The sequence below is a fragment of the Camelina sativa genome, chromosome 7, assembly GCF_000633955.1.
Source record: "Camelina sativa cultivar DH55 chromosome 7, Cs, whole genome shotgun sequence".
Classification (NCBI taxonomy): domain Eukaryota; kingdom Viridiplantae; phylum Streptophyta; class Magnoliopsida; order Brassicales; family Brassicaceae; genus Camelina; species Camelina sativa.
The window spans coordinates 6051730-6074685 of record NC_025691.1 but is presented as its reverse complement, the minus strand read 5'-3'; the positions used below and the strand labels follow the sequence as shown (position 1 = coordinate 6074685).

Here is a 22956-nt window from a genome sequence, read left to right as displayed (position 1 = left end):
GTCTAAGACGGAGCCCCTCCCCCTGCATTCAGAGTTAGAAACGTTGTTGTGGGCCATGGAGCGGATACGTGCTGAGTTACTCACTATGGTGCATTCCCCTGAATATTGGCTATCCTTCTTCAACTTGTTCGATAAGTTTAATTCATTGGAGTTTTTTCACTATTCTCCATCTCTTGGATCCCACATGCGACAAATTTGAAGGCGGATTGTCTTGCCCGTGCTTCGCATTCTCTTATCTCTGAAGTTTCTTTTGTAAACCCCTTTCCTCTGGCTTAGAAAACTAACCGAAGAAATTTCTTTTAATTTATTGTTTGGTTGAAAAAAAATAGATACACTTTTAGTTAAAGAAAATAGTTGTAGATGAGTTCAAAAATATTAAAATTTAATTTAATTTAACAACGAATATATATTTAATTCTTTTTGTAAGTAAAAACAATGTATAAAAGTAAAGAGAATAAGCTTTTAGTTATAGAAAATAGTTGTTTTTTTTGCTATAATACACTAATGTATATCCATTTACAAATCTATTGTCTATATTACCACTAAAATTTTATTTGTACATACAAATATATTTTACCGTTAAAATATACTCTTTAGTCTTAACTACTACCAACAAATTGTCTTTATGAACACATTAAATAAAATGTTATATGTCTTTTCACTTTAACATTTTTATAGTTATAAAAGCACATACGTTAATCTTACATACTCCTATCATATATGTTACAATGGCAGTCTTTTGAATAAATTATTTGATTGGTGAAAAAATATGAGACGATCTTTTTTTTTTCTTTAAGAAAGTTTTACTTATCAGTTTTTTTCGTTTTACTAATTATATTATATTGGGTGAACGTAGTCGCCCATGAAGAAAGAACATGATCGTAAACCAAATGTTGCTCACACGATCGACATTATCACAAACCACAACTCTTCGTCAATTTTGATGATTTTATCTATCAGATTTGTTTTTGTTTATCAAACCGTCACTAGTAAAAATGTGTCGCATAGCCACTTCGCTGTCACGGTCACTCCGTGGCAGTTTTCAAAATAATGACGAAACAATCACATAAAGTCACAAAAATAAAAAAAAACAGCAAAAACGTGACAAAAACGTGGTAAAACCGTAGTTAAAATAATCACGATATAGTCACATAAATGACTGACACTAAAATTACTACGAAAAATTAACGTTAAATTCATGACAACATAGTCATGAAGTAAAAACGTTAATAAAATAGTGACAATTTAAGCAAGCCCGTTTTTAGGGGTGACAAGTGGGCAAATACCAAAATGTTTTTTTTGTTAAAATTCTAAAGCTAAAAGGCCACAAAAAACCCAAAAACAAAAAATTTAGTCTAATAAAGGCCTACCAATTTTTTTTTGCCTACACCCAAACTTTCTTTTAAACGGGCCTGAAATTAGTTACGCAATTGTCGTGGCTTGAGGAGTAGTCAAATCAGATAATTGAAAAACAGAGCTTCCGTCATAGTACAAGTCTGATTTAGGTGGTGAAGCAGAGAATATATTTTATTTTGTTTTCCGTCATAGTACAAGTCGGATAGAAGAGAATGACTATCTTCGTGGCTGTGAGTTAGTCACAAAAGAAACCGTGGCTCTTCCATGGATAAATTAGAGTCCCTTTATAAATAAAAAATCGATTTCTCCAGAGACATAATTGTTTTTTTGTTTTTGGTTGAAGACATAATTGTTTCAGTTCGTTTTCTCCTCTTCTCTTATTTCTTTTGCTTTTTGATATCTCATTTTCTCTTTCTTCCTCACCCTATCAAATGTCTCATTATTTTCAAAGAAGAGAATGGATGGATCGACATATTGATCCAATAAGAAATCGTGTATCAGAAGAGTTTTTAGAGGGAATTGATGTTTTCTTGTATTTGCTTGTAATTAAACATCTTACAAAGAGTCAGACACTATGTTGTGTCCTTGTGCACGTTGTAAAAATTGAAAGCAGAGAGATGCAAAAACTGTATCTAGCCATCTTTTTCGAGTTGGATTTAAGGGAAACTACTATGTTTGGTCAAGCCATGGAGAATGTTACTATGATGCTGGTGAATCCTTGAGAGCAAATCATTTTGCCGGTGAAGAAGCAATGTGGGATGAACAGCACACAAATTTCACGATTGGTAATGATGAGTCTGCAAATATTAATGTGTCATAAGCCCATGTACAGGAGAATCTGATGGAAACAACCAACGAAGAGCCATATCATGATAGCGTTTTCCAAGCTTTTGAAGCAGCCAATAAACCTCTTTACGATGGGTGTGCTGAAGGAGTTTCTCAATTATATCTTGCTTCACGTATGATGAAAGCAAAAAAGCGATTACAATATGGTAGAAGCATGTGTGGATGAGCTGTCACAGACAATCAAAGATGTTTTGCCCAAGCCAAATTCAGCTCCTGCATCATATTACGAGACAAAGAAATTGACAAGGGAACTTGGGCTGCCTGTTGAAAAAATTGATGTTTGTGAGGATAACTGCATGCTCTTATGGAAGGAGGATCGATCACTTCTATGTTGTCGGTTTTGTGGTAAAGATAGATACCATCCAAACAATGGAAAAGGAAAAAATCGACCAAAACCGAGGATATTTTATATGCCAATAACAGAGCGGTTAAAGCAGCTATACCAATTAGAGACAACCTCATCTCAAATGTGATGGCACGCTGAGCATTTATCTCCTGAAGGAGAAATGCATCACCCATCAGATGGAGCAGCATGGAAGCATTTTAATCAGGTATATCCTCATTTTGCAGCTGAAAGTCGCAATATATATCTTGGTTTGTCAACAGATGGATTTAACCCAATTGGTATGAATGGTGAAGCACATTCAGTTTGGCCTGTGATTGTAACTCCTTATAATTTGCCCCCTGGCATGTGTATGAAAAGGGAATATTTCTTCTTGTCGATATTAGTTCCTGGGCCAAAACATCCAAAGAAAAGTCTAGACATCTATCTTCAGCCATTGATTGAAGAGTTGAAGAGTTCGTGGAGTGATGGTGTTGAAACGTACGATATATCACAAAAACAAAAGTTTACGATGAGAGTTGCATTGATGTGGACAATCAGTGATTTTCCAGCATATGGCATGGTCTCTGGTTGGATGACCCATGGCCGTTTAGCATGTCCATACTGTCTCGACGAGACACAATCGTTTTGGTTACAAAATGGAAGGAAGCATAGTTGGTCCGATTGCCATAGAAAGTTTTTGCAGAAAGATCATCCTTATAGACGAAATGTGCAAGCGTTTAGAAGAGGAAAAACAGTTACATAAGATCCTCCACCATGGTTGAATGAAGAAGAGGTTCTATACGAAAGAATAGATAACATTGTTGGGTTATCAAAAACAGTTGATTGTGGAGGAAATGGACATGAGAAGCCTGCTCGAACTGTAAATGAATATAAGGTTCATCATAATTGGGTCAAAAAGAGTATATTTTGGGAGTTGCCGTACTGGGAGAATCTTCTTCTTCGACACAACCTTGATTTCATGCATGTTGAGAAAAATTTCTTTGATAATCTCATCAACACAGTATTAAATGTTCCAGGAAAGACCAAAGACAACATAAAATCAAGGTTGGATCTCTTAGCATTGTGTAGAAGATCGAGTCTTCATATACAACAAGATGGAATGATGCCTGTGCCAAACTTTAGGCTATCAAACGAAAGTAAACGAGAATTCCTTCTATGGTTAAAAAATTATATAAGATTTCCAGATGGGTATGCATCGAAGTTTGGTCGTTGTGTTGATATAAATCAATGGAAGTTATCAGGTCTCAAAAGTCATGATTGTCACGTTATCATGCAACGACTTCTCCCATTTGCGTTTTTGGAACTTCTTCCCAAAAATGTTCACACGGCAATTTCAGGTAATATATTAGATGTTATTTATGTACTTTAACTTGATAAAAGACTAATTTCAGCGATTATATATGTGTAGATATTGCACTCTTCTTTCGAGATATATCAGCAAAGATTTAACGAAATGAAGATGTTACTCTTTTGAAAGCAAATATCGCGGTGAAGCTTTGTAACTTGGAGAAAATATTTCCTCCATTGTTCTTTGATGTTATGGAACACCTTCCGGTACACCTTCCAGATGAAGCTGCTTTAGGTGGTCCAGTTCAATATAGGTGGATGTATCCATTTGAGAGATACATGTATCATCTAAAAAAGAAAGTCAAGAACAAGGCACACATTGCAGGTTCGATAGGAGCACAATGTCTGAACGAAGAGATTTCAAATGCATCAGCAAATTACTTTGGACATCCAGAAGTTAAAGATGAACCAATAGGTCCTGGAGATATTCATTTTACATATGATGATCCAGATGTGCTGAGCTTGTTTTGTCATGAAGGTCGAGTTGGTGGGAAAGCAACAAATAAATGGTTAACAGATGATGACTACACCGTACTCCAAACGTTTATGTTGCTTAGTTGTGACAAATTTGAGGATAACATATTTAATTTCAGAACTAAAACTTTTTTTCTTTCAAAAACAGGGTGTTTGAAGAGCATATGGCAGAGCGTAACCCGGAAATTACTTGTAACAAACTGCATATAGCAAAAGACCAACACTTTGCACAATGGGTTAAAAACTACGTGAGTTCTATAAAAAAACTCAGGTTGTTACTCTATAAAAAAATTGCAGGTTCATTGAAAATATCAACTATGGTATTCAATTTTGCAGATTAACAATGCAACCGAGTCATATGAATTTCCCTTGTGGATGTTAGATTTCGTACAAGGTCCAAGACGTAGTTATTCATCATGGCCTATATATTTCTCAAGAGGATATTGTTTCCACACACATAACCATGGACAAGATAAGAAAACTCAACATTATGGCGTTTGTGTTCGTGGAACGACCGACATGGATTATTACGGGCTAATAGAGGAGATCATGATGATAAAATACCATGGTGTTGTTAGATTGAAGGCTATGAAATTCAAATGCAGGTGGTTTGATACAACAGAAGGTCAGGGAATGCGTAAACATCCAGCAGGCATTATTGGTGTTTCACCATGCAGAAAATACCATAAATATGATCCAATTGTATTAGCTGGTAACTGTGATCAGGTATGTTTTATTACTTATCCACGTGTGCATCATAACTCTGCAACTGATTGGTGGGTTTGTACGAAATTTATGCCTCGAGAGAGATGTGAAACATCTGAAATTGCTCTAATTGCATTACAAGATGATACACATAATCATGTGGTAGCACCAAGTTCAATGATGCGAGTTGAAACACATGTCGTTGAAGATGCTTCAAACTATGATACGTTGCCGGTGTCTCCTCCTAATGATGAATACGTATCAGAAGACGAATTAGAAGATTTGTGTGATGATTCTGATTCTGATACTGATTCTGATGCTGATTATGGTTCTAGATAAGTTTAGTTCAATTCTAGTGTTTGGAAGTCAATTCTCTGTTTGGTTCTCTGTTTGGACAGTAATATTCAGTTGTATAATCAATGCTCTGTTTTGTTTTATCCTGCAGTTTTTTTGGTTAAGATGGTGATATTGGTTTTGTCATGTCATGGAGCAGAGACAACACATTTATTAATCGTGTTGTTTATCACCTCTGCATAAATCTATGGGGATAAGCGGTTACTCAACTAGGTTTCTTTCACATGTAAATTTGTATTCATTATATATTCTAACTCAATATAGTGATTAAGAACACATGTTAATTATCGTGTTTTTCTAAAACGAATAGGAAGATTCTTGTGCTTTGAGCTCAGCCATGTAGACATTATGATTTTCAAAAATCTGGAAGTTTCGATGATGAGGAAGTAAGTACCAAAGTTCCTTTTTGTTTCTTTGATTATTTCACTATGTTTTCCTGTGTTTTCGTTATTTTACTGCACTGCTTGGAAGATTTGTATAAAATAGTGTAGTTAATAATATAGCTAAAGGTTCTGTTAGATTCTAGTAGAACACATGTTTATCATATATAAGAACACATGTTTTTCTATAAGAACACACGTTTTTCTATATGTTATCGTATTTTGGTAAGTTTTACCAAATTATTAAAATTGAATTGGATCAGCGAAAAAACCAAATTATTTGGTTTTTCCGGGTCTCAAAAGATTAATCACAAAAAAAAAATTGGTTTCCCGGGTTAATGGTGAAAGAATAACTTTTACACCAAAATTATTTTGGTTTCCCGGGTTAATGGTGTATTACTTTTACACCAAAATTAATTTTGGTTTGCTGGTTAAGGTTAAAAGCAAAGAAAACTCTCGCCATTTTATCTTTGCCTCCATTCCTTTACATTAACACTTAGAAAAAAAATATCTCGCTCTCAAATCTCTTCCTCAACAAAACTTTTTTCAGAAACAAACGTTTTCTCTAATTCGAATCGGGATGACTTCCTCCGGTCAAGCCTTTGACTGTCGTCGCCCACGGCCTTCTGACTTGAATCTGCCGGGTAAATCTTATTCTTCTCTTTGTCGATATGAGTTTCTTCCCTTTCAATGTATAAACGTTTAGGTTTTTTGGTCTGTTTTGTGAGTTCATTTATGTGTTCTGCAAGGTCTTCACCTTTAGGTTCTCCCATTCCTCCAGGTCCTTCCATGCCTCCAGGAGCTATTGGATCTACAAGCGCAACATCTTCAGCTGGGAACAACTACGCTCGTAGAACCGAAGACGCATTACTACGTGCTGCCTCAAGAGAAGGCCAACCACATCTCCATCCAAGGAAAATCAATGGCGCTTTATGGTAAGTTAATTAGCAAAATTCTATGAATGTCTATAGCATGAATCTATAATCTTCTTTGTCTCTGATTCTTATTTTTCTTCTGCCAGGTTTGGTATAGACCCCTGTGTCCACAAATTCATCCGGACAACTTGGCAAGGAAACTGCATGGGACCATGGTCAAGCTGGAAATTTGTTCTTCAAGAGAGGAAAACTAACTGGTGGCAAACTTTTGTGGTAAGTGTTTAGATTTTCTACTACTATTTTTTACTCTACATAGCTAAGTTTACTTACTCACAAATACTAATGTTTCTTTTAATGTTGTAGCAAAACTTTTATTGGGAGTCTCGATTTCATAACCTGGTCTACTTCCTCTGGAAACTGCATATGCAGACTACAATCTGTCAACGCATCAGCAAGAAGAAGAGGGAAGGTAAGAAACCTAAGTACATCGATGATGAGGATTGGACTGAACTGCTGGAGCAATGGGCAACATAGGAAGAAATTCAGAGGAGCCAGTCAGCTGCTAATTCCCGTACATCAGATCCTGATGGCAAGGGGATGCACAAGCATTGTGCAGGTCCTCAAAACTTTTTAAAGATTGAGTATGATATGATAATGATAAACTGTTAAACCTCTCTTTTATGTTTCTATCTTAGTATAATCTGTAATAAACATCTGTTTTTTTTCTTTTATTTTGTAGATGGTTGCTTCTGGTCTTGATCAACCACCACCTTTCATGGATCTTGTGCGGAAGACTCACACTCGTAAAGATGGAACTTTCATTGATGAACGAGCTAAGTCCCTTGTACTTGATGTAGAGGAAGCTGTTACATTGATGATGAGTGATGATGGATCTCCGACTTCTGTCAACCAAACTGACCCAAGTGTTGCTACTCCTACCCACATTCTGCTAAACCAAGAATATCTCAAGGTACTCTTGAAATAACTTTCACTTTTGTATTACATGTATGATGTTTTCTATGATGTCTGCACTTTTCATTCTGAATCCATAAGAGAATGTTAATTGTTTTGATTTAGTTTTTGTTGTGACTCGATGTTTTTGACTTCTGGTCTGAATGTTTATCTTTGATTGTTGGTTGATACTCATTTGGTTTTATATCCATTCACAGCGGGGTAAGTCTAGCAAAGGACGCATTTATGGAATAGGCAGTGTTCAATATCGGGATTTCGATCCTTCTGAGACTGTCCCAGCTTCTCTTCAACGCAATCTAGACATAGACTTGCGTATCTCTGGTTTGGAAAAGAACTCTGAAACTGTCAACACCAATGTTGAAACGCTCAAGGCTGACATGAAGACACTGAAAGATGATATGGTTGCCTTGAAGAGTGAGTTTAAGGACGAGATGGCTGCAACACGAGCTTCACTAAATGTGATTCTACAGGCTCTTGGGGTGAATTCTCCTACTCTCCAACAGGTTAATCATACTCAACCTTCTGTTCCTGCTGCAACACCTAGTAATTCCACTGCCATGAATGCCACAATGCCTAATACTGCCTCGACCTCGACTCCACCTTTGACGTCAGCTCAACAAGCTGACTTTGAACAATGGTGTGCTACTCATGACCAAAACTTTACAAGCAATTAGATAAGTGGTGTGCTTGATTGTTTATCTTTTACTTTTAGCTTTGCAAAATATTTGCATCTTTTGTAAGACTTAATCGGCTTTTGTACGTTTTTTGGTATCTCTTGGATCTTTTTGTAAAACTTTGGAAATCTATGGTATTGTATTTTAAATTTTATATTTCATGTTTTCAGTTTTTATAATTTCTATTTCACATCTCAGATTTATAAATTTAGGGTAAATGTTTCAATTTTTTATTGAATCTGCAATCCACGATTAGTCACATAAATATTTGTGACATAGTAATTTTGTCACAATGGCCATGTCACGATGGTTCGTGGTTAACAAATGCCACTGTTTAGACACAAGTTCTTTGTGTCTACTTTAGTCACTGAATAGACATGAACAAAATCGTGGCTAACTGACCACGAAAATATGCCTGACCATTTCGTGGCAATTGCTCTCACGAAATATGCGTGCCAAAATCGTGGCTAACATACCACGGAAATCTGCCTGGCTATTCCGTGGCAAATATTGTCACGAAACACGCATGCCAAAATCATGGCTATAATGTCACGAAAAGCCACGAAATATTTTAGTCCACGATCATATAGACACGATCTTTTTCCGTATCATGAAAATCTGTTCTTATTCACGGAATATTCCATGGCTATAGACTCTGTTTTTACTAGTGCATAGATTCCGTGAATGTAATAATCGATCCGAACTTAGAATCTTAACCTTTGATTATTTAAAAGATAGCGTAGACTAAACACACAATGAAGAATCATATATAAGGCCATATTTGTTGTATAAGGAATAATGCTAGACATTTGGTGCTAATAAAGTTTTAATAAGCGCAACCAAACTATACATTGAACACAATAAGCGTGGGACGAACTAGTCAAAATATTGTCAAATAAAAATCAACAATATTTTTCCTACGGCGATGTTCCCATAACCACTTAACTTTATATTTTGTAACATCAGGAGAATCTTATAAACTAATTGACCCGTTGTGTTAAATAAAATTAAACACATAATACATAAATATATATTTTTAAGAAACATAAATAAATTTTTCGTTTGTCACATTAATACTATGAACCAAAGATTTATCATAGCTAAAAGAATCATCAATCGACGGGTATGTTTTGTTCTGCTAATTAATCGGGTCGATACAATTCAGGCAAAGAATATGAGAACATATTAAAAAAGAATGAAGGTTGCAATAAAAGAATCTGACTACTTTCCAAACAAGCAACTTAGCACGTCCTCTAATGTATTTGAAAGTGCCACACACGAACCCAAGTTGAGAAGATAATATAACATTTAGACACGAAAAAAAACTATATAAAGGTGTTCATTTTCAAGTATACATCATAACCAAAACAAACACATAAAACGAGCAGTAATGGGTGTGAAGAGATCCTCAAGAACGATGGGTTTAGGGCATTGCATGGTCTATGTTGTGGTCCTCAGTGCCATTGCGGCTACAGTAACATCATACCCTTACTCATCCACCCAAACACCACAATACAATTCTCCAACCCATGAACACAAATCACCTAATCCACCTAAAAAATATTCCCCATACTACTCAGCATCACCACCACCGTCACCACAATATAGAAGACAAGGTCCTAAGTACACGCCACATCCAAAACCTTATGTTTCCAGCTCCCCACCACCATCTTACTATTCTCCTTCTCCTAAGATCACTTACAAATCATCACCTCCATCATACGTTTATAGCTCTCCACCCCCTCCACCTTATTACTCTCCTTCCCCAAAGATTGACTACAAATCCCCACCCCTTCCATACGTCTACAACTCACCACCTCCGCCATACTACACTCCTTCTCCAAAGGTACACTATAAATCCCCACCGTCGTCATACGTCTACAGCTCACCACCTCCGCCATACTACAATCCTTCTCCAAAAGTAGACTACAAATCCCCACCGCCGCCATATGTCTACAACTCACCTCCTCCGGCATACTACTCTCCTTCCCCAAAGATTGACTACAAATCCCCACCTCTTCCATACGTCTACAACTCACCACCTCCGCCATACTACACTCCTTCTCCAAAGGTACATTATAAATCCCCACCGCCGCCATACATCTACCGCTCACCACCTCCGCCATACTACAATCTTTCTCCAAAAGTAGACTACAAATCCCCACCGCCGCCATACGTCTACAACTCACCTCCCCCGGCATACTACTCTCTTTCTCCAAAGGTTGACTACAAATCCCCACCCCCGCCATACGTCTACAGCTCACCACCTCCGGCATACTACTCTCCTTTCCCAAAGGTTGACTACAAATCCCCGCTCCCGCCATACGTCTACAGCTCACCACCTCCGCCATACTACTCTCTTTCCCCAAAGGTTGACTACAAATCCCCGCCCCCGCCATACGTCTACAGCTCACCACCTCCGCCATACTACTCTCCTTCCCCAAAGGTTGACTACAAATCCCTGCCTCCGCCATACGTCTACAGCTCACCACCTCCGTCATACTACTCTCCTTCCCCAAAGGTTGACTACAAATCCCCGCTCCCGCCATATGTCTACAGCTCACCACCTCCACCATACTACTCTCCTTCTCCAAAGGTTGACTACAAATCCCCGCCCCGCCATACGTCTACAGCTCACCACCTCCGCCATACTACTCTTCTTCCCCAAAGGTTGATTACAAATCCCCGCCCCCGCCGTACGTCTACAGCTCACCACCTCCGCCATACTACTCTCCTTCTCCAAAGGTAGACTACAAATCCCCGCCCCCGCCATACGTCTACAGCTCACCACCTCCGCTATACTATTCTCCTTCTCAAAAGGTTGACTACAAATCCCCACCCCCACCATACGTCTATAGGTCACTACCTCCGCCATACTACTCTCCTTCTCCAAAGGTTGACTACAAATCTCCACCACCGCCATACATTTATAGCTCACCACCTCCACCATACTACTCTCCCTCTCCAAAAGTGACATATAAATCTCCTCCACCCCCATACGCCTACAAGACACCCTACTATTGATTTTGATTTTGAATTGTTTCATTAACAAGAAACATGATTGAAGTAATTTTTTTTCATGATTTGTTTTCTTCGAGTCTTCTTATTTTGTTCCTATGTTCAACTATCTCTTGTTAAACTTTTTATTTTATTAATAAAAAAAAATTCTTTCTAAATGTACTTTTTGTATGTTATTTGTTCGAATTAGTGTTAAAATCTCTAATACATCCATTTTACTATCTAATGGATTAAAAATATTTGGGCTAGGTTATGGATGTGTTGGTTTGTTAAAACCATTAATTATTTGTTTGTATATATGAAATTTCTTTAGTTATTTTTCTTGAAGAAAATATTTTTCTTTAATAAAAATAAAATTGAAACTTATACCAGTCCATATACAAATAATGGCATATTTCTTACTACTATTCGCGAAATATGCAAATATCTTTTTTTTAATTTTTTTTCAACTAAATTATTTTTGTCAACTTTTCCAACTAGATTTATATTGTTATTATGTTACTATGTTCAATTGTTAATCAACCATTTTAAATTAAAATTGGTAAATAAAAAGGTAGAAAAGGATAAGAAGAATTTCTTTTCAATTAATCTCTAGACACCTTCACACACATAGAGCTGACACGTTTTTTTGTTTTTGTCCGTTTTCACGTGTTACGTTACTCCTTGATTGGTGGTAAATGGACGACGAATGATAATAAATATATCTTCGTCCTTCATATTTTGTTGGGAATATCCTGGAATCAGTTGTACTTTTTTTTAATCTAATTAAAATTTTAATGTCGAGATGTAGAGATACATATGTATGTTGTTGAGGTGGGATTAGAGGAATAATGTTATAAACTTATAATCCAATTTGAAGTTGGGTTTACTAAAAGGTCAACGGTTTCCTAAACAGTTAAACCTAATTGGACTTTGGTTTGCATAAACCCACGGTTCGAAAAAACGTTTTAGGCGTCCGCCTAGACGGGGCAAAGCTATAGCGCCGCCTAGATGACCGCTTTGACCGCTTAAAATTATAGTATCATTATTTTAATGTATTTTTAAAATTTTAATTGCACAAATTTAAAATTTATAAAGTTTATTACTATAAACATAATTATAAATGTTTAATATATTGTTTAAAATGGATTGAAATAATGTTTTTGTCTATTATTTTGTTTTTAATATTTTTATTATTCTTATACATATTTTGTATAATTATGCATATAATATCAGATATATATTAATTTATAGTGTAAACGCCTAAACCGCCTAGATTTTGATTAGGCGTTATAGGCTCTAGGCGTTGGATCACCCTCTAGTTAACGCCTACCGCTTTCTTAAACATTGCATAAACCTAATGTGATATATAACCGCAACAAATCGTGAGAAGTACATCAGTCACTTCAAGTTTCTAAAAACGTATAAAACAATAAATGTGAGATAGTCAGCTACACAAGTACACAACTACTTGAAAAAGCAACTAACTTGTGTAATCATTTGATCACGTTTGTTATAAAAGTTGGCGTCGAACCAGCCTATATCCTCTGCGTCTTCTCAGTCTCTCACTCACAGACAGTAACCAGAATCACTCGTTTCACATCCAATGAATCCAATCGAACCTCAGCCACTCGGACTCCGCCACGTGGTGGCAATGCCTTGGCCAGGAAGAGGCCACATCAACCCAATGTTAAACCTTTGCAAACGTCTCGTCCGGCGAGACCCGAACCTCATCGTCACAGTCGTCGTCACAGAAGAATGGCTCGGGTTCATTGGATCCGACCCGAAACCTAACCGGATCCACTTCGCCACTCTCCCAAATCTCATCCCTTCGGAACTCGTCCGGGCCAACGACTTCATCGGCTTCGTCGACGCCGTCCTCACCAAATTAGAGAAGCCCTTCGAGCGGCTTCTTGACCGTCTCAGCTCTCCACCTCCTAACGCAATCATCGCCGACACTTACATCATTTGGGCAGTTCGTGTCGGCGCAAAAAGGAATATTCCGGTGGCTTCTTTCTGGACCACGTCTGCCACGATTCTCTCTCTCTTCATTCACTCAGATCTTCTCGCAACTCACGGCCATTTCCCAGTAGAACCATCAGGTATATATACTCTGTTTCAGATAGCAAAGTTCACATTTTTGTTTCAGGTATACTCTGTTTCTGATATACTCTGTTTCAGATAGCAAAGTTCACATTTCTGTTAGATAGAAATCGTAAAGTTCAATCCCTTTTACTCTGTTTGTTTGTAGAATCAAAACTTGACGAGATCGTTGATTACATCCCGGGTTTGTCTCCGACGCGAGTCCGTGATTTGCAGATCTCTCAAGGCTATTGTCATGAGGTCTTCAATGCATTCAAAAAGTCTTTCAGTGAGCTATCCAAAGCTAAGTACCTTCTCTTCCCTTCTGCATATGAGCTCGAACCAAAAGCCATCGACTTTTTCACTTCCAAGTTTGATTTCCCTGTTTACGCCACTGGTCCGTTAATACCCTTTGAAGATATATCCGTGGGAAATGATGGCAACGAACCCGATTACATCCAATGGCTTGACGAGCAACCAGAAAGCTCTGTGCTTTATATATCTCAAGGGAGTTTTCTTTCGGTCTCTGAAGCTCAGATGGAGGAGATAGTGGTAGGTGTGAGAGAGATTGGAGTCCGGTTTCTTTGGGTGGCTCGTGGGGGTGAGTTGAAGCTTAAAGAGGCTCTTAAAGGTAGCTCGGGTGTTGTGGTGAGCTGGTGCCATCAGCTGCGTGTCCTTTGTCACAAAGCTGTAGGCGGGTTTTGGACGCATTGCGGGTTTAACTCGACATTGGAAGGGATATATTCGGGAGTACCGATGCTTGCGTTTCCCGTTTTTTGGGATCAATTTCTGAATGCGAAGATGATTGTTGACGAGTGGATGGTCGGAATGAGGATCGAGAGGAAGAAGAAGACAGAGCTGTTGATAGTGAGTGATGAGATCAAGGGACTGGTAATAAGGTTTATGGATGGAGAGAGTGAAGATGGGAAAGAGATGAGAAAAAGGGTTTGTGATCTCAGTGAGATATGTCGAGGTTCTGTTGCAGAAAGTGGTTCTTCTGATGCTGACATCCACGCTTTCATTAAAGATATTACCAAGATCGTTTGAGTTCTATTGTTGAAGATTAGGGGCTATTAGTATTTGTTTGAGTTTGTTAAAGATTCAAATTTAAGATTGTTTGTAGAACTCTTATTTGTAAGTTTATTTCTTAGACTCTTTGGTAGAAACTGAACTGTGAGGAGACATATATGGTTTGCCATCTTGCTTAGACGTCAACATGCATTGTTTACATTCAAGTTTAATTTAAATTGATCATTCAGTTTATGCATTTTTCTTTTCTGTTTTAATATCAGTGTTCCTTAGTTACACGATAAGTTGTCGTAAATTTAACACCCAAATATATTGACGTTGTGGAGTTTTTGATGATTTACCTAGGTTTCTTAGAAGGGTGATATAAATTTGTACCATCAACGATAATAAAATCTGTAACCTTCATAATGTCATAATTAGTTCTCTCTATTGGCATAGGGGAAAAAAACAGAATAGTCCCTATAAGCCTAAAATTTATTTGTGTGGCACACAATAAAACATAAAAAGCATAGATAATTAAATTCCCTTGTAGAAATATCTAAGACACCAATAAATTAATAGTAACTTAACCTTGTACTGAAATCATCTAGGATAACAATGTTAGCATTTTATAGTTGGTATGATATAATTTTAACGCGGTAACATAGATGTTAGCAAATAGAAAATGCACATCATCGCAAGTATAAAGTAACATATAGGTTCAATCCAATTTGTAAATAAATACCTCTTCAGAAAGTTAGAAACAACGGGAGCATTGGCCGAGGTGAACTATCAAGTTAATAACCATATTAGCGGATTTTGTCCAATGTTCGCCATGGGCGTTCGGCGAGTTCGGGTTTTTCGGTTATTACAATATTCGGTTATTGAAAATCTCCACCGAATAGATCCGAAATTGAATTCGGTTCGGGTCGGTCGGTAGTCGGGTTACACGGATCGGTTATCTGATTTTATTTGTCTTCCGAGAACAACCGAACCTTGTATCAAATTCGGTTAATTTAACCCGAATAGGACATTTTCCTAAGTACAACCATACATAAGCTGTTAAGTTTTTGTACTGGTAGCTTAAAGCTGTGTTGTGAGCTTAAAGCCACTAGTACAAACCATTACATACCATTACACACAATTACAGAAGCTGCTAAGCTAGTTTAATAACAAACCATTACATCAAGTCATCAACAAAAGGCTGTTACTCTGCATCAAAAGGTTCTCAAAAGGGCGGCTTCAAGGTCAGTATTGTTAAGGTTGCTTTCCGCATCAAAAAGGACAAAACACAGCTTCATAGTATGTATTATCCGATCCATTGTTAAGGCTGCTTTCCGCATCAAAAAGGACAAAAGTGCAGCTTTCTACCTACCTATGAACATCATAAGAAAGACTTGACAATATAAATCAAAAACAGAATCAAAAGTTGACAATATTTAAAGTTTTATTTAACCAAATCATACCTGCCATGATATGAAGAATCATGGAACTGCAACCATTGAATTCCGAGAATCTACATAAGAAAACAAAAGGGAAGAGATTAGTTATATACTTATAGTTATGAAAAGATTTGAAATGATTAATAAAGAGTAAAGAGAGAAGTTAAACTTACCAAGAGATTCAAAAAATTCAACTTCTTCCAACATTTGGGCCAAGTTCGCTACTATTGCTTCAACTTTATAGGAACACTTTAACCATTGTTAGGTGCACAGCAAAACCTCAACCATGTAAGGAGTTAAAGAACTCCGATACGAATCCAATACCCTCCCACTCGTACTAAAAGCTGACTCTGAAGCACCATATGAGGCTTGAATGGCTAGAACATCTCGGACAAGATTGGAAACTTACAGCTATTACGCCTCCACCAATTGAGTACATCGAAATAAATCCCCAACTTGTTTTCTACTCTTGGCTCAGGTTTCTCGGTTAGATACATTTGTAACTCATTGCACCTATCATCACTACTACTCCATCCAACCACCTTATGAAATATTGCTAGCATCCCCTCACAATCATCTTCATCATCAGAAATCCCAAAGTTTTCAGGCCGTACTTGCAAAGCTGTAAAATCTTTGATGTCTTCTGGTTTGCGCAGCTTGAAACTGTAATGATCATACAGTTTCGAGAGCACACTTGAAACTTTGGCATTGAGTTGCCTACTCTCTATGGTGTCCTTACCATACAGCTGGTCAAAGCAAAGGGAAGCAAACTTCATCTTGTTTCGAGGATCGAATACACTGGCCACAATCACTAAGGGTTCATGTTGTTTAGTCCATCCCAATACTTCTCAAACTTATCTCTCATGACATGTGCTTGCTTTCTGATATCCTCATCAGGATTGGTACACTTACTCATCAGATTCCTCTCAATGTCAACAATTTCATTGTAACATAAAGAGGAAGTAACTGAATTAGAAGCATTGAATGTCAGAGTACACCGGTAAAATATCTTCAGGAACTTCACTAACCTTGATATTTCCTCCCAGTTAGAAGAAGTGGGTGGCCCAACTCGTTTCATCTTTGTCTTCTCATCCTCTTCTTCAAAGTAATCGCAATACAACTTATCCTCAGCTTCCATCTTTTCAAAAGCCACCCTCAACTTCAAAGCAGAATTCAACATCAGATATATTGAGTTCCAGCATGTGACAACATCTAATGGCACACTGCCTCTACACAATTTTCTTGTGTCACACCTCAATGCAAAAGATTTAAGCCTAGTGAAGGAAGATCGGACATACTTCACTGCGTTCCTAACAACAACAACATGATGCTTTGCTTTCTTCAAACCATCTCCAACAATCAGATTGAGGATATGTGCACAACAACGCATATGTAAATACTCACCATCTGCAACTAATGATTCTTCTCCTCTCAGCCGTAACACATCCTTAAAAGAATCCAAAGCCTTGTCATTGTTCTTTGCATTATCAACTGTTACCGTAAATACCTTCTTAATTCCCCAATCATCTAAGCAGTCCATCAACTGCCCTGCTATGGTGTCTCCTTTATGATATGTGATTGGTTTGAAGCTAAGGATTCTCTTCTGCAAATCCTACTCAGTATTAATCCAGTGATCTGTGATCACCATGTAGCTGTAGAAAGTTGTAGGACACGTCCATATATTTGTAGTTAGAGAAACCCTTTGTTTCTCTACAGCAAAATAGTGCTTCAACGCTGCCTTCTCTTCCAGATACATCCCAACAATGTCTTTACTGCAAGTCCTTCTAGAAAATGTCTTATACATTGACAAGATATTGAAGCAAAACCGCTTCCAACCCTCAGATTCTACAAATGACAAACGCAACTCATTGACGACTACCATCTCATTAACATATTTCCTAAACAGATGCGGATCATAGTTAATCACCTTCAAGTTCCCCTTATTATCACTACTTAGAACCTTTTGCTTCTCTTTTTCTACCCAATCCTTGTACTGTTTGCATCTATTGATATGACCTATCATCGGGCTAGTACCCACTGTCTTTGAATCACAAGCAATCTCGGCCCCACAATACTTACAGTAACTCTTACTAGCTTCTTCATCTCTTTGAATGAAATGTTCCCAAACTGGAGCTCTCTTTGCATACTTCTTTCGTGGCTTGGGTGGCTTATCAGCACCAGATGGAGGTCTCAGACGTTTCTTCCCAGTTTCAACATTTGTGTCATGTTGTTGGGGTTGAAGTGTAGGTTCCCTCTCGTTGTACTCTTCAGACATCTACAAATTCATTACACAAAACCTTGAATTAGCTCAGAATAAGATTCGACAATTGAAGTTTAAAACCACACTAACATTCGACAATTGAAGTTCTCTTCACATAACATTCGACTCCAAAACAGATTAATAAAGAATCAAACAAATTTCAGGAACCCTAAACAAATTAGAGAAATTGAACGATTTCATATATTTAGGGTTTAGGTTTCAATTTCTCTTCACATAACATTCGACTCCACAACAAATTAATGAACCCTAAACAAATTTCAGGAACCCTAAACAAATTAGAGAAATTGAAACCTAAACCCTAAACTTATGAAATCGAAACATAACACTCGACTCTAAAACAAATTAATAAACAATCAAACAAATCCTAGTAACTAGTAAGAAGAACAGAGAAAGAGGATCGAAAGAGCTGACCTCTATGAACTTTTCAATTGAGGTTGTAATCGACGACGACGAGTATGAGACTGAGAAGATGTAGAATTCAACAAGGAAAAGAGACGCAGTGAGAAAATCGATCGGAAAAGATGGCTGAACTGATGAACTGCTACAACTTTGTCGGAATCGACATTGTCGGGATCGAATGAGGTAGAGGCGAAGGAGACAAAGTGAGATAAAACACGTGTTACTTAGGGTTAGGTTATTTATATATGGCAGCGGTATAGTTGTGGATAACTGATCGGTCCAATTACCGAACCGACCCGAACAGATATCCAAATCACAAAATCAATTGCGTCGTTCGGTTTGACAAGATCACTTTGGTTCTCGCCGATAACCGTAAAAGTCGGGTTAATCGGTTTGGTTTGAACGGTTTCTGCCGTTGTCTCAGGACAAGTTTAAGTATATATTTATTAAGTGATACCACAATATTGTTCTCAATATGTTGGCCTAAAACAGTCACTGAGAGAGTCCAGAGAAGTAAATTACTTTACAGATTTCAAGTATCTTGACATTACCTTATAATTCATTTGTTATAGCAAGCCCATCGGTTATCCCTTTGGAATATCTCTTATTTTTTTAATAATAAAAGTTTTTAAAAATAATGTTTTAATCGTAATTATCCAGAGACTTGTGTCTCTGCCCAAACCGTTTTAGATACCTAGAAACACCGAAACGTGTCAATAATTCATTGGTTACTTTTTGTTTTGTTTTGTTTTCCTTTTCCTTTTCTTCTTCATTTGCTCCTCTCTCCCGATACGAACGAAGAAAAAAATATTAGCATAAACTGATTTATCAAAATCAAGGATCATGGAGTTGGGGTTTTCTGGGAAGTGAAGGATGATCCAGAAAAGAACTTTCAAAGGATTGATTTGAACAAATCATGTGGCTTTCTTTCTTGAGACCTAGAGATCGATTCTCCTTTAGCAGAACACAGGTTTTGTTTGATCGGCTTTTTTTTTTTAATTCTGGGTTTATTATGTATTTATCTCTACTATCCCGCAACCTGTTTCAATTGCGATTAGTTTCTGTTTCGTTTGATTGTGACTTTGATCATTGTAGCGGTTTTGAATTTTGTTATATATGAAATGGCTAGTTTGCTCCATGACTGCCAATTCTCAAGTGAAGGGTATATGAAATGGCTAGTTTGCTTCCAATTATTTAGTAATGTTGTGCTTGGGATATAAACGCTTTGGTATGTCATATTCTGCATATTCAGTTTTCTTCAAGAACTCGATCCTGTATTTTTAGATTGTGTTTTTTTAGAGGTTTAGGAGTATTGTTTTTACATTGTACAAAGCTTAGATAAAACAGTCTTGATTTATCTCTTGTTTTGGTTACGTTGTAAGTCTTGTTGTGATTCTTGTTTGGTTGTTGACAGTGAATTAGTTGTTTTGTCACACTTGAACACAAATAGCTTGGTAGTTGTAAGTCTTGTTTTAATTCTTGTTTGGTTGTCGACATTGAATTAGTTGTTTTGTCAAAACTTAATCACAAACTGCTTGGTAGTTGTAATAGTGGTTGACACAATCAAAATAATTGCTGAATAATTTTTGACACAATCAAAGTAATTGCTGAATAATTTTTGCTTCCTTGTCTGCATACATCTGGGTATTGAGTGAATCTGTTTGTTTCAATAGGTTTTGAGTAGGATCTGTTTTGAGTGAATCTGTTTTGAGTAATATGGGTTTTGAGGAGCTAGTTTTGGGTATTAATCTTTTGATTTGTGAGGAAAAAAAACACCTAACACTTAACCTTTGAGTGAATATGTTTTGAGTGAATCTGTTTGGGATCGTAGTTTCTGAAACTGCTGTTCTGTCTTAGATTTGTATACATAAGTTTTCTCTGTGTGTATTTGGTGTATTCATCTTGCTTATGAGTTTGTAATGTTTTGTTACTCTTACAGGTTATATTGGTCTTGTTCACAGCCTATGGCTCGGCTGCCATGGGGCAGCTTTTCCTCTTCCATGTAGTTCCCATAAGAAAGCTAACTCTTACAGTCTCCTAGCTAGTATTTATCACCAGAAGTAGTTTGGTTTGACAAGTAATGCTCAAATATCTGAAGGGGATAAGAACATATGACTATATATTAGCGATGAGGGAGGAGAATCAATTTGCAGAAGTGGACCCTTTTGATGAATGAGATTCATCTTCAGATGAAAGCTCAGATTTTGATTCACCTGAAAGACCAAGACACACGTTTATCTCCAAATTCATGTTCAAGAAAGCAAGTGAGGTGGTTGTCTAAAAGCTTTTGTTGTTTTCCTTCTCTTGTTATGGCTTTGAAGGATTCTCAAAGATTCTGTTTTAGATAATCTGTTTGTGAATAATTGCAATCTCAATGCACATGAAAATCAGAGACATCCATGTTTAAGGATGACTAATGGGAGAAAAAATAAAAACAATGGATTGAGAATCTAAAGTTAGATTAATATTATTTTTAATCTTATTAAAAGTTTAAGACACTAAGATGAGTATGACAATGGACACGCCCTTACCTGATAAATAAGAAGATATCCACATACTAATTAATTTAACTATTTTTAACAATTTGTCTTCCCACATGCTGCAAACTATTCTCTCACGCAAGAAAAGATGGAAGCTGCAAGGTACTTAATTTGTTATCACACACCTTTCATTATTATTTAGTGTTGTATATGTTTGCTTCATATGGGCTTATTTGGTCTGAACTAGAAACTGGGTCCATATTTGTGTGAAGCCCATACCAGATCCGGGGTGTGTGGCCTGCAGGATTAAACCGACATAAGCTTTAGGGGTTCACTATATAAGGAAAGCTAAGGTTGAAGAAGAACGTGGTAAGTACAAAGACGCCCTAAAGAAGCTGGTGGTATGTTGGTGGCGGCTGTAGGGCACAACGCAGGGCGCTGTGCAGGGCAGATGCAGAGACGCAGGGCGCAGTGCAGAGAGCATGTGCAGGGCGTCGTACATAGAGCTTGAAGCTGTGTGCAGAACTGTTGTAAATGTTTGCTTCATATGGGTTTATTTGGTCTGAACCATGAGTTGGGCCCATATTGGTGTGTAGCCCATATAGGATCCGAGTTGTGTAGTCTGCAAGGATAAACCGACATAAGCTCTAGGGTTTCACTATATAAAGGAAGCTAGGGTTAAAGAAACAGGTAAGCGGTATGCACAAAGACGCACTAAAGAAGCTGGTGGTACATTGGTGGCGGCTGTAAGGCACAGCGTGCAGGGCAGACGCAGAGACGCAGGGCGCAGTGCAAAGAGCATGCACAGAACGTCGTACATGGAGCTTGAAGCTGTGCGCAGAACCATGATAAAGGAGCATAAACTTGGCTGGGGTCGAAGGGCTGAGAGTCGGGCATAACCTTGTCTAGGTTTAAGGTGTTTTCAGGACACTCTGATGAGAAACGAAGGTGGAGGTGTTTCTTTGGGGTTCTGGAGGTGTTTCATGGTTATACATGGAGGGGAGAGCTGAATCAGAGACAGAGAGAGTGGAAGAAGAAAAGCATCTATTATGTGTTTTCTTTTTCAGGTTTCTTTGTAGTTACTCTCTAAGCTTTGTATATGTAACATTGTGTGTATATTTTGGTTGATTAATAGTGGATGTTTGTGGGAGAAAGTTCCCACACAAGATGTACCCTCTGCATGTTTATGTTATGCTGTGAAATATAAGAGCAGTAGGGACAAAATCGTGGTATGCGGTTCACTACAAAGGTGAATCGGAATCTGCGATTCTCAAACATTTAGTTAATTAGTTTGATATCGACTTACAATTTGAATCCATGACATTGGATGACCCCGTGATTTTTTTTAAAAACACTCCCATACATTCGGTTAACATTCACTCATCCAAGTACTACTATACGTTATTAATCTATATGGAAAACTAATTTATTTAATTAAAATAGAAATATATATATTTAAAAACAAACGGACAGCGGATATTGTTCAGGACCAAATTGATTTGAGCTATCTGAATAACTTTGGTTTTGTTTTAGTAACATTACATACTACCAGTGATTCAACTCTTTCAGGATTTTCAGACATCTAATTAATACCAAATTGAGGTGAGTTAGCAGAATAACTCTTGTTTTATTTTATAACATTTTTAACATACTAATCACGCATAGTATAACATTTGAATTTAATTTTGGTTAGTAGTTTTTGGGGAAAAAAAACTTAAAAAATATATATCAGTTGTTTAGTAAACTGACAACCCAAATCTAAAGCCAAAATTCATTGTCTGTTGCATGCACGAGTTATAGAGTTATACAAGTCAAAAATGATAGTACAGTAGTCATGCAACAGTGCAAGGATGTGTCAGTTCATTTCAGAGTCTTTTGAAGGTACTTTTTTTATATACCCTTAGAATCCTTCTATTGGTAAAACCACATTTTAAACTT

General features: G+C 37.2%; 1 protein-coding gene, 2 long non-coding RNA genes and 1 pseudogene across 3 annotated transcripts; all 4 read left to right on the top strand.

Annotated features, from left to right (window-relative positions):
- On the top strand, positions 2897-5101 carry LOC109125583. The gene is made up of 3 exons (XR_002032698.1): positions 2897-3885; positions 3957-4617; positions 4706-5101. It is a non-coding gene; the product is annotated as an uncharacterized LOC109125583 (long non-coding RNA).
- Positions 9705-11539, top strand: LOC104700475 (annotated as a pseudogene).
- LOC104700474 (UDP-glycosyltransferase 87A1-like) lies at positions 12743-14592 on the top strand. The gene is made up of 2 exons (XM_010415997.2): positions 12743-13428; positions 13578-14592. The coding sequence occupies exons 1-2, from the start codon at positions 12933-12935 to the stop codon at positions 14453-14455; spliced, it is 1374 nt and encodes a 457-aa protein (XP_010414299.1). The 5' UTR covers positions 12743-12932; the 3' UTR covers positions 14456-14592.
- LOC104700473 lies at positions 19255-21008 on the top strand. The gene is made up of 2 exons (XR_753581.1): positions 19255-19508; positions 20478-21008. It is a non-coding gene; the product is annotated as an uncharacterized LOC104700473 (long non-coding RNA).